The 12,382-nt window shown below is 48.5% G+C and overlaps 3 protein-coding genes across 6 annotated transcripts in view; 1 reads left to right on the top strand and 2 right to left on the bottom strand.

The window, feature by feature from the left end:
* The window catches only part of LOC127462717 (uncharacterized), a 46,379-nt gene that overhangs the window by 396 nt on the left and 33,601 nt on the right, over window positions 1-12,382 (bottom strand). The window lies entirely within an intron of this gene.
* LOC127462718 (endogenous retrovirus group K member 8 Pro protein-like) overlaps window positions 1-12,382 on the bottom strand; it is a 67,881-nt gene that overhangs the window by 24,520 nt on the left and 30,979 nt on the right. The gene's annotated exons all lie outside the window — the stretch shown is intronic.
* LOC127462712 (DNA-directed RNA polymerase II subunit RPB1-like) overlaps window positions 9,749-12,382 on the top strand; it is a 72,191-nt gene continuing 69,557 nt past the window's right edge. For all 4 annotated transcript variants that reach the window (XM_051771580.1, XM_051771584.1, XM_051771582.1 and 1 more), the window contains exon 1: window positions 9,749-11,978. In XM_051771580.1, coding sequence (XP_051627540.1) covers window positions 10,137-11,297 — 1,161 coding nt within the window. In that variant the 5' untranslated portion in view covers window positions 9,749-10,136 and the 3' untranslated portion in view covers window positions 11,298-11,978. The remainder of the gene's footprint in view (window positions 11,979-12,382) is intronic.

Genomic DNA, 12,382 nt, shown 5'->3' with positions numbered 1-12,382 from the left:
CGACTAAAGAATTGGCATTAGAGGCCGCGAAAAGGGTGACAGATGCCTATGTGCGGACGCCTTCTTTCACACTTATTAACCAAGGCCCAAAAGAACCTTTTGTAGGATTCATAACCAGGCTAAAAGAGGCAATCAGCAGGCAGGTCCACCAAAAAGAGAGCCAGGAAATTTTATTCAATAAATTGGTTATCAAAAAGGCGAATGAGGACTGTCAGAAAGCTTTGAAGATGTTAAAGGATCCCTCCCTACTCGAAATGATAGACGCTTGTAAAAATATAGGTTCCAATTCCCATAAAGCGCGTCTATTGGCTGCCACTTTCATGGGTCCCCAATCATGTTTCAATTGTGGTGAAAAGGGACACTTCAAAAAACATTGTCCTAAGTTAGTCCCCGAACCAAATTTGCCTAAGACCCTATGTGGGAGGTGTGGGAAGGGCCGCCATTGGTCTTCTAGTTGTAGGTCAATGACCAATATCAATGGTGAGCCCCTTCCCCCCAGGAGGTCCCCAGAGCTGAGGAAAAGGGTAACCTTCCAATCTTTGCCCGATCTTCGCCCTTGCTCCTGTGAACATCAGGGAAACGGGGAGCAGAGCGCCCAGGGGGGCGCGACGACACAAATAACCCCTGCTCTCCGCTCCATCCTGCGCCCAACACCGCGCCCAGCTACCCCATTACCCAAGAGCCTCCGAAAGACCTCATTCCCGTTCAGTGTGATCCTTTAAATTCAGCAGACCCTATCTCAGTTAAAAACCAGTGTGTTCCCCTAAATTGGATAATCCTTTCCGTTACTCACCCGTCTACTCACCTAAGCTCCTATGAGCAGGTCAGGGTTAGACCATCTGCCCCGGTCGATCCAGATAAGACTTACCTGATGATATCGCACTTTTCAGCAGTGGCTAAGGGAATAATTGTAGTGCCTACTCTCCTGCGGGACTGACGAACACAAATATAGCTATATGCCTAACTGTGCATCTCCCTCCCGTGCAGTTGGAGGACCGCTTCCCCGTGGCGAAGATGGTCTCCACCAATGAGCTGCTCTGCGTGGTGTCCCCAGATGAGGAGCGGAGGGAGGGATCACTGAGGGAAGTCCACTGGACAACCTCGGTGAAGACCTCTCGCCCTCTTCTAACATGTCTCATCTACTTTTCTCAACCTAGGTACCCTCAGAAAGTCAAGGTGGAAGGGTTACTCGACATGGGGGCGGATGTCACCATAATTGCCTCCAAGGACTGGTCGTACAGCTGGCCAGCCCAGACCACTGACATCAGAGTCAGCGGTGTAGGGGGATCGCAGTACCCCGTCAGGAGTAAAGAGGTAAAGAGGAACTCTGAAGTTCCACCCACCTTTTCCCTGTCTTCCTATCACACTTTTCCCTGAGTTGTCAGTCCCATGCTCCTCCCCAGTTCAGAATCCTCCTCTCAGACTTTAAACCCCTTATTTAAACCCCTGTTGTCCCTGAATAAAGTGGCATTGCTGCACGAACCCTCAACTGTGCCAAGAACTGTTATTGCAGTGCTCAGTCCTATTTCCCATCCCCCTGGACCATGGCAGCAGGGAGATTGCCAAAACTGAAACCAGTACACAGTTGAAAGCTGAACAAAACAACATTTATTCCAAAGAAAGTAGCAAACAAAATGAGAAACCGAGAGACAGAAAAGAGAAGGGAAACAAGCCCCCAAGACAACCCCCCATTCACTCAAGTGTTACTTACCAGGTTGTCTTACCGACCCCAGAATGCTTAGAATTCCCCATAGCAGAAGCTGCATCCTCATTATCCTCAATGAGCCAATTTTCATTAATGTGAGGAAAGCTGAGAGACTGTAGAAACATCAGTTGAACTTCAAAGTCTCCTGGTTTCTGTCTCTCCTCAGACTTAGAATCAGGGTTAGGGTTAGGGTTAGGGTTGGGGTTAGGGTTTAGGGTTAGGGTTAGAGTTAGGGTTAGGGTTAGGGTTAGGGTTAGGGGTTTTTTTAGGGTTAGGGAACGGGGTTTGCGCATAGCTTGCAGTCTCTTTTTTAGGGTTAGTGTTGCTATGCGCAAACCCGATTCCCTGACCCTAATCCTAAAAAAGTGAATGCAAGCTATGTGCAAACCCTGTTCCCTAACCTTAACCTTAAAAAAGAGACTGCAAGCTATGCACAAAACCAGTTCCCTAACCCTAACTTTAAAAAAGAGACTGCAAACTACTAGGGTTAGGGTTAGGGTTAGGGTTAGGATAAGGGTTAGGGTTGGGGTTAGGGTTTAGGGTTAGGGTTAGGGTTAGGGTTAGGGTTAGGGTTAGGGTTCGGGTTAGGGTTAAGGTTAGGGTTAGGGTAAGGGTTAGGGATTAGGGTTGGGGTTAGGGTTAGGGTTAGTCAGAATCTGTCTCAATGCGCGATATAACTATCATGGGTTTACCCCATTCCAGGAACGCAAACCGTAAACCCTAAAACCTTAACCCTAACCCTTGCTAACCTTAACCCTAACCCTAACCCCAACATCTCATAGCAGAGGGAGGGAGGGGCCTGATTCCTCATCAGATATATCAACAGTCAAAAACCTGTAAGCTCAGCTCTTGCCTTTGCAGGGCTTCACACCGTCAGCACTGGAGGGAGGGAGGGGCCCGACTGCTCATCAGAGGTATCATGCAAGTCAAAAGCCTGAAAAGTCTCCTAGAATGCATAAATCATTAACCATTTCAGTCTCTGACAATTGGTCCACACAGTAACTGCAAGCTATGCCCTAACCTTAGAAGAGAGACTGCAACCCTCGAGATGTTGGAGGCTCGAGGCATGGTCTGTGACACTAATCATGGCTATAACTCATAACTTCTTGGAGTATGGGGACTTCCCTCCTTCACCCCCGGCAGATCAAGGCCACCACTTCAACTGACAGACATGGAAGCATCGCTGGACCCCGTGGGCGGTGACTATATACATCTGTCCACTCTCAGCTTTTCTTTCTCTTACTCTCCCTTGCTCTTCTCCTGCCTTTCTCTCCCCTATGCATTTTCTTTCCCCCCCCAAAGGTTATCTCTGTGTCACATTGTGGTATGACAGCACCCAAACTGCTAGCATGCCTGTTGATACAGAATTGTTAAAATAAACCTTGCCAGTATATGTTTTCAGACACCGATTATTTAGTGTCGTTTCACTTTAATCCACCCCAAGGGAATTATTAATAAAAACCTGAGTCACCCCCTCTCCCCTTTTCCTGGGGCGGGTTGTAACACCAATCAGCACTGACTCCGCCCAGGAGGCGGAGCCAGTGACGCAGAACAATCAACACGGACTCCACCTCTTGACTCCACCCAGTGGGCGGGGCCAGTGCTCTATAGAAGCAGAGTACATACCGGATGGCAGTGGGTATTCTGCCAGACACGCAACAGAACAGCAACAGCAAAAGCAGAGACCCAAGAGAAAAAGCAAAAGATTCTGACAGCGGTGGGCACTGAATTGGGCTTATAGCCCGAGAGGGGTTTACTGGGCACCACTGCGTTCCTGGAATGGGGTAAACCCGCGATAGATCGCGCATTGAGACAGATTCTGACTAACCCTAACCCTAACCCCAAACCTAACCCCTAACCCTTACCCTAACCCTAACCCTAACCCTAACCCTAAACCCTAACCCCAACACTAACCCTTACCCTAACCCTAACCCTAACCCTAGTAGCTTGCAGTCTCTTTTTTAAAGTTAGGGTTAGGGAACTGGTTTTGTGCATAGCTTGCAGTCTCTTTTTTAAGGTTAAGGTTAGGGAACAGGGTTTGCACATGGCTTGCATTTGCTTTTTTAGGATTAAGGTCAGGGAATCGGGTTTGCGCATAGCTTGCAGTCTCTTTTTTATGGTTAGGTTCAGAGAAAAGGGTTTGCGTATAGCTTGCAGTCTCTTTTTTAAGGTTAGGGTTAGGGAAGAGGGTTTGCGCATAACTTGCAGTCTCGTTTTTAGGGTTAGGGTTAGGGAAAAGGGTTTGCGCATAGCTTGCTTTCTCACTTTTAAGGTTAGGGTTAGGGAAAAAGGTTTGCGCATAGGTTGCAGTCTCTTGGTTAGGGTTAGGGTTAGGGAACAGGGTTTGCGCATAGCTTGCAGTCTCTCTTTTAATGTTGGGGTTAGGGGACAGTGCTCTATAGAAGCAGAGTACATACCGGACGGCGGTGGGTATTCTGCCAGACACGCAACTGAACAGCAACAGCAAAAGCAGAGACCCAAAAGAAAAAGCAAAAGATTCTGACAGCGGTGGGCAATGAATCGGGCTTATAGCCTGAGAGGGGCTTATTGGGCACCGCTGCGTGTCCGGAATGGGCTAAAACCGCGATTGTTAGATCGCGCACTGAGACAAATTCTTCCTAACCCTAACCCTTACCCATATCCCTAACCCCAACCTAACCCTAACCCTAACCCTAACAGTAACCCTGTCTTTTGCTAACCCTAAACCTAACCCTAACCCTAACCCTAACTTTTGCTAACTCTAACCCTAAATTTCCTAACCCTAACCCTAACCCTTTCTAACCCTAACCCTAACTCAAAACCTAACCCTAACCCTAACCTTAAACCCTAACCCTAAACCCTAACCCTAACCCTAACCCTAACACTAAACCCTAAACCAAAAGGAAACTTCCTTTGCTATGCCTACTGGGCGGAGTCAGTGCTGATTGGTGTTACAACCTGCCCCAGGAAAAGGGGAGAGGGGGTAACTCAGGTTTTTATTAATAATTCCCTTGGGGTGGATTAAAGTGAAACGACACTAAATAATCGGTGTCTGAAAACATATACTGGTAAGGTTTATTTTAACAATTCTGTATCAACAGGCATGCTAGCAGTTTGGGAGTTGGGCTATCAGTTGGGAGGCATGGCTGAAAATAGGAAACAACAGCCCTAATTCCCAGGAAAGAAAGCCTGGAAGCTTTGGCTTTGTGGTGCAGTTGGTGGGCCACACTGGGCACTCCATGGGCAGGCAGCAAGAGTTTTCTGGATCTGGGAGTCAATCTGGGGGCCTCGGAGTGTTTGAGGGGAAGTTGGGAGTGTCCTGTGGGACCAGGATGGGATTTGAGGGCTCCTGGAGGGGCTGGGACGGGTGTATACTGCGGGCATCATCTAGTATTGATGGGGGTAATCAGTGAGCTGACTGTTTCATAATCATCCAAATTTTAACATACAATATGATTATTAGAATAAAAAGCAAAAAGGTAATATCAACAAAACAGTAACAGGGTGAAGCTCTTGGTTGAAGACTGGTTTCTTCTTTTTCTCCAGTGATTTTAATTCTTTTTTGTCTGGGTTTTAATCCCATCTTTGGCATTTTGCTGCCAACATTTTGTCCCCATATCCATTGGAAATTGTATTAACTGTTGATGAGAACAAAGTGGAATCCCAAGGTATGTGATATATTGATAGGATTTCACTGGTAGGCTTTTAATTTGTCCAGGTTTATCGCCATCATGCTTCTGCTCTTTAACCACTTGAATCAGAATGAATTGAGTTGTTTTCTGGGTCGGGTTCTCTTTTTGAGTCCAAGGTTTTTTAGTGGATTCAGTATCAGGCACAAAGGAAATTGAGGGAGGTAAAGAATAATCTTCCCTTTGTTCATTATCACAGGGATCACTCAGTCTATTTTCATTAATGTGAGGAAAGCTGGGAGACTCTAGAAACATCAGTTGAACTTCAAATTCTCCTTGTTTCTTTCTCTCCTGAGACTTAGAATCAGGGTTCTCTGTGGTTTCCCAAGTCTCAATGCCAGGGTAAGACACTGGTTTATGAAGTTGCCTGACCAAACCAGGAGCCTGTTTTTTTAGCAACAGGTTTTTTTTCTGCACTCTGGCGCAACAAGACTTTGAAGGTGGTCAACCTCAGTTTGAAGCAGCTCATTTTTAGCAACAAGTTTATCCGATTTTTCTCCTGTTTCCCTCTCAAAGGCTAACGATGACTTCAGCACCACATTTTCTGATTTCAAAACAGTAGATTCAACATCAGAAATCCATTCATGACTTCCCTGTCAGCACTCCATCCAAATGTCTGTGCTCTCACTTTGACCTGAGAGAAACCTCAGGCAGGTGGAAAGGGGCAGATAAAGAAAAAACAGATGGGTCAAGCAGAAGTGATGCTGCTTCTGTCAAAAGCAGAGCAGAGGCCAAAAGCACTTTAGGAAGTTGCTTCCAGAAGCACTTGTGCATTCCAAGTTACAGCTCAGGAGTCTCAGTGACTTATCCAACATGAGAGTTTCTTTTCCATTTCTCAACCCCCAGATTCCTCAGGAGCAGGAAACTGGAAACACTGACTGAGAAAAGCTCCATTCCTTCCTAATAATTGTGCTTTGTCCTTCCCATTTGACAGTGCTCTTGGAAATGTGCTGGTGTGATCTGGATCTGGGAGCAGCCCTGACCTCCCAGAGCACTCATCCAATGGCAGGAAGACCCCACCTGGCTCCTGCTGGGGTTCTTGCCACCACGACCCAGTATGGGTCAATGGAATGGGGAGCAGGGTGGTGGGACCAGTAAGGACCAGTTAAGGGGGTTGGGGGCACTTCAGCATCTCCATCAAGGTCAGACCAGTACAGAGCAGCATAGACCAGTATAGATCGGTATAGACCAGTATAAACCAGTATGGACCAGTATAGACCAATATGGGTCACTGGAATGGGGAATGGGGCAGTGGGACCGATAAGGACCAGTTAAGGGGTTTGGGGGCACTTCAGCATCTCCATCAAGGTCAGACCATTATAGACCAGTATAGACCAGTGTAGACCAGTACAGACCAGTATAGACCAGTATAGACCAGTATAGACCAGTAAAAAACCAGTACGGACCAGTATGGACCAGTACAGGTCACTAGAACAGCGAGCAGGGTGGTGGGACCAGTAAGGACCAGTTAAGGGGGTTGGGGGCACTTCAGCATCTCCATCAAGGTCAGACCAGTACAGACCAGTATAAACCAGGGTAGAGCAGTATAAACCGATATAAACCAGTACGGGTCACTGAAACAGGGAATGGGGTGGTGGGATCAGTAAGGACCAGTTAAGAGGGTTGGGGGCGTTTCATCATCTCCGTCAAGGTCAGACCAGTACAGACCAGTATAAACCAGTATAGACCAGTATGGACTGGTATAGACCGGTATAGACCAGTATAAACCAGTACAGACCGGTACGGGTCATTGGAATGGGGAATGGGGCAGTGGGACCAGTAAGGACCAGTTAAGGGGGTTGGGGGCACTTCAGCATCTCCATCAAGGTCAGACCAGTACAGACCAGTATAAACCAGGGTAGAGCAGTATAAACCAGTATAAACCAGTACGGGTCCCTGGAACGGGGAATGGGGTGGTGGGACCAGTAAGAACCAGTTAAGGGGGTTGGGGGCACTTCAGCATCTCCATCAAGGTCAGGTCAGTATAAAGCAGTATAGACCCGTATAGACCAGTATGGGCCAGTATAAACCGGTATAAACCAGTATGGACCAGTACAGGTGACTGGAACGGGGAATGGGGCGGTGGGACCAGTAAGGACCAGTTAAGGGGGTTGGGGGCACTTCAGCATCTCCGTCAACGTCAGACCAGTACAGACCAGTATAGACCAGTATAGATTAGTATAAACCAGTATGGACCAGTATAGACCAATATAAACCAGTACGGGTCACTGGAACACGGAATGGGGTGGTGGGACCAGGAAGGACCAGTTAAGGGGGTTGGGGCACTTCAGCATCTCCATCAAGGTCAGACCAGTACAGACCAGTATAAACCAGGATAGACCAGTATAAGCCAGTATGGACCAGTACGGGTCACTGGAACGCGGAATGGGGTGGTGGGACCAGTAAGGACCAGTTAAGGCAGAACTCAGCTGGGACTTAGTGGTTTGGGGGTGGGTGTGTCCCTTCTTTAGGTGGGCGTGGTCTCTCCCTGGTGGGCGTGTCCCATCCCAAGGTGGCCATAGCCTCTGCAAGTGGGCGTGTCTTTTGCATCCTCTCCCCCTCCCTGAACTGGGAGCTCAACTGGGACTTACTGGGTTTTGGGTGGGCGTGTCCCCTCCCAATGATGGACCCACTTTCAACCCCTCCCCCCACCTTTAAGGGCCCCCCCAAAGACCCTCCCCCCCCTTCCTGCACCTCCCCAACCCTCAGGGTCCCTCCTGTCCCTCCCCCACCCTCAGGGTCCCTTCCTTCCCCTCCCCCCAGTGAACCTGCTACCCCTCCCCCACTCTCAGGAGCCCTCCCTGCCCCTCCCCCACCTTCAGGGGTCCTCAGGACCCCTCCCCCAACCTCAGAGACTCTCCTGCCCCTCCCCCGCCCTCGGGGAACTTCCTACCCTTCCCCCACCCTCAGGGACCCTCAGGGTCCCTCCTTCACTTTCGGGGTCCCTCCCTGCCCCTCCCCAATCCTCAGGACCCTCCTGCTCCTCCCCCCACCTCGGGGTCCCTCCTGCCCCTCCCCCACCCTCAGGGACCCGCCTACCCCTCCCCCACCCTCAGGGACGGTCCTGCCCTTCCCCCACCCTCAGGGAACCTCCTGCCCTTCCCCCACGCTCAAGGACCATCCTGCTCCATCCCCACCCTCAGTGTTCCCTCCTTCCCCTCCCCCCCCCACTGGGGCCGTTACTGGTCCCTTACTGCTCTGTACTGGGAAGGGAGAGGGGAGGGGCCGCCCCCTCGAGGCCCCTCCCCCCAGTGACGTCACCGGGTCCCAAAAATAGCCCCGGGGGCCCAAACTGGAGGGGGGACCTGGAGCCGCTCCCAGTGTGACCAGTTCAGGTACTGGGAAGGACTGGGAGGGACTGAGAGGGGGCAGGGCTTCCTCCCCTCCCCCCTCTCCGTGTCCTTGGGGTGACCTTGGGGAGGGAGGGGGATGGGCCGCTCCCAGTGGCTCCCAGTAGCTCACAGTAACCCCAGTAATGCCTCCGGTATCTCCAGCGACCCCCCCAGTAACCCCAGTGACCCCCCCAGTAGCCCCTAGTAGCTCCCAGTAACCCCAGTGTCTATCCCAGTAGCTCCCAGTAACTCCCAGTAATCCTAGTGTCCATCCCAGTAACTCCCAGTAACCCCAGTGTCCACCCCAGTAGCTCCCAGTAACTCCCAGTAAGCCCCCCAGTAGCTCCCAGTAACCCCAGTGTCCATCCCAGTAACCCCAGTGACCCCCCCAGTAGCTCCCAGTAACTCCAGTGTCCATCCCAGTAACCCCAGTGACCCCCCCAGTAGCTTCCAGTAGTTCCCAGTAACTCCCAGTGTCCCCCCCAGTGCTCCCAGTATGTCCCAGTTTAACCCAGTTCCCCCCCCCCCCCCCCCGTGGGCCCTGGGCCGGGTGGGGGAGGGTGGCGGGCTCACATTTCCATGGCAACATCCCTTTCCCTCTGGCCCAGTTTCTCCCAGTTCCTCCCAGTTTAACCCAGTTTTTCCACATTTTCCCCCATTTTTCCACATTTCCCCCCATTTTCCCCATTTTTCCCAGATTTTTCCCCCATTTTTCCACATTTTCCTGAATTTTTCCCCATTTCCCCCCCATTTTCCAGATTTTTCCCATTTTCCCCCATTTTCCCAGATTTTTCCCCATTTTTTCCACATTTTTCCCACATTTTCCCAGATTTTCACACATTTTTCTCCAGATTTTCCCAGATTTTTTTTCCCATTTTTTCCACATTTTCCCCCATTTTTTCTCACATTTTCCCAGATTTGCCCAGATTTCTTCCCCCATTTTCCTGGATTTTTCCCAGAATTTCCCATATTTTCCCCATTTTTCCAAAATTTTTTTGATCTTTCCCCATTTTTCCCCATTTCCTGGATTTTCTCCCATGTTTTCCACATCTTCCCAGATTTTTCCTCATTTTTCCCAGATTTTCCCAAGATTTTTTCCCATTTTTTTAAATCTTTCCCCATTTTTCCCCATTTTCTGAGATTTTTTCCCATTTTTCTCCATTTTCCCCCATTTTCCCCAGAATTTCCAGCATTTCCCCCCCAGTTTGTCGCCATTTTCCCAGATTTCTCCCACATTTTCCCAGATTTTTCCCTATTTTTTCCCCATTTTCCCGGATTTTTCCCAGATTTTTCCTCCACTTTTCCCAGAATTTCCCACATTTTCCCAGATTTTTCCCACATTTTTTCCCATTTTTCCCACATTTTCTCAGATTTTTCTCCAGATTTTCTTCCAGGTTTTCCCACATTTTCCCACATTTCCCCCCATTTTTCATGATTTTTCCCGATTTTCCCCATTTTTCCGGATTTTTTTCAAATTTTTTCCCATTTTCACACATTTTTCCTCATTTTCCCCCATTTTTACAGATTTCTCCTCATTTCCCCCATTTTCCCACAGTTTTTCCCAATTTTTTCACATTTTCCCAGATTTTTCCCCATTTTCCCCAGATTTTTCCCCATTTTGCCCCCATTTTCTCGGATTTTTCCCCATTTTCCCACATTTTCCCAAATTTTTTCCCCCATTTTCCCAGATTTTCTCCCTATTTCCCCAGATTTTTCCTCATTTTGCCCATTTTTTCCCAGATTTTTTCCCAATTATTTTCCCCATTTTCCCAGATTTCCCCCCTTTTTTTCCCACATTTCCCTGGATTTTTTCCCAATTTCCCCCCAGTTTCCATGATTTTTCCCACATTTTTTCCACATTTTCCCAGATTTTTCCTCATTTTCCCCCATTTTTCCCAGATTTTTCCCCATTTTTCTCACATTTTTTTCCCCATATTTCCAGATTTTCCCAGAATATTCCCCAGTTTCCCCCCATTTTTTCCCTATTTTCCCAGATTTTTCCCATTTTTTCCCCTTTCCCCCCCATTTTTTCCACATTTTTCCCAGATTTTCTCCCATTTTCCCCAGAATTTCCCAGGTTTTTTCCCAATTTTTCCCCATTTTCCCAGTTTTTTCCCAATTTTTTCCCCATTTTCCCGGATTTTTTCTCCATTTCCCCCCATTTTCCCAGATTTTCCCCCCATTTTTCCCAGATTTTCCCAGATTTTCACACATTTTTCCCCATTTTCCCCCTTTTTTTCCTCATTTTTCCATATTTTCCCATATTTTTCCCCATTTTCCCCCATTTTTCCCCATTTCCCCGGATTTTTCTCACATTTTTCCCAGAATTTTCTGCAATTTCCCCATTTTCCCACATTTTCCCACATTTTTCACCATTTTCCTGATTTTCCCCCCATTTTGCCCACATTTTCACAGATTTTTCTCCAGATTTCCCCCACATTTTTCCCCCATTTCCCCACATTTTCTTGGATTTTTGGGTCCCCAGTTTTCCAAATTTCCCAAATTTCCCCAGTGGGAAAAAATGGGGGGAAAAAACCAGGAATTTGGGGGAAAATGGCGAAAAATTGGGGAAAAAAGTGGGAAATTTGGTGAACACGAATGAAAAATTGGGAAAAATGGGGAAAAATTTGAGAAAAAAGTGGGAAATTTGGGGAAAATTGATAAAAATGGGGAAAAATGGGGGGAAATTTAGGAAAACTGGGGGAAAATCCGGGAAAATGTGGAAAAACGGGGGAAATTTTGGGGAAAAAGTCAGAAATTTGGGGAGATGGGGGATTTTGAGGGGAAATGGAGGGAAAACTGGGAAAAAAGTAAGAAATTTGGGGAAAAGGGGTGAAAAATCAGGAAAAATGGGGGATAATTGGGAAAAATTAGGGGAAATTTAGGAAAAAATTGGGAAAAAATGGCGGAATTTGGGGAAAATGGGGAAATTTGGGAAAAATGGGGTGAATTGAGAAAAAAATGGGGGAATTTGGGTAAAATTGGATGAAAAATTGGGGAAAGTTGGGAAAAATGGGGAGAAATTTGGGGAAAATGGGAAAAAATGGGGGAAATTTGGGAACAATGGAAGGAATTTGGAAAACAAATGGGGAAAAATTGAGAAAAATGGGGAAATTTGGGAAAAATGGGGGAAATGGGGGGAAAATTGGGGAAAGAGTGGGAAATTTGGGAGAAATGGATGAAAAACTGGGAAAAATGAGGGGAAATTTGGGAAAAACTTGGGTGTCCCCACCAGGTTCGGCCCCGCCATGGCCCCGATAGCCCCGGGATCAGGTGAGACCCCTACCCCATGCCCTGACCCCTCCCCCTCCCCGAGGTCACTGCCCTGACCCCCCGAGTCCAGGCTGTGACCCCTCCCCCACCCCGTGGCCGCTCCCACACTTTATGGCCCCTTCCCCATTCTGTGGCCCCTACCCCACTCTGTGACCCCTCTCCCACTTCATGGCCCCTCCCCCACTCTCTGGCCCCTCCCCCACTCTATGGCCCCTCATCCACTTTATGGCCCCTCATCCACTTTATGGCCCCTCCCCCACTCTCAGACCCTTCCCCCATTCTGTGACCCCTCTCCCACACGGTGGCCCCTCTCCCACTTTACAGCCTCTCCCCCACTCTGTGACCCCTCCCCCACCGACAGCTTCTCCCTGCAGAGAGAACAGCCAACACACTATTTCACTTCT

The sequence above is a fragment of the Manacus candei genome, unplaced genomic scaffold (assembly GCF_025592945.1).
Source record: "Manacus candei isolate 608988 ecotype Guabito, Panama unplaced genomic scaffold, ASM2559294v1 h1tg000137l, whole genome shotgun sequence".
Lineage (NCBI taxonomy): Eukaryota > Metazoa > Chordata > Aves > Passeriformes > Pipridae > Manacus > Manacus candei.
Note: the sequence above shows the minus strand (reverse complement) of the source record. Positions and strands in the feature narration are given on the sequence as shown.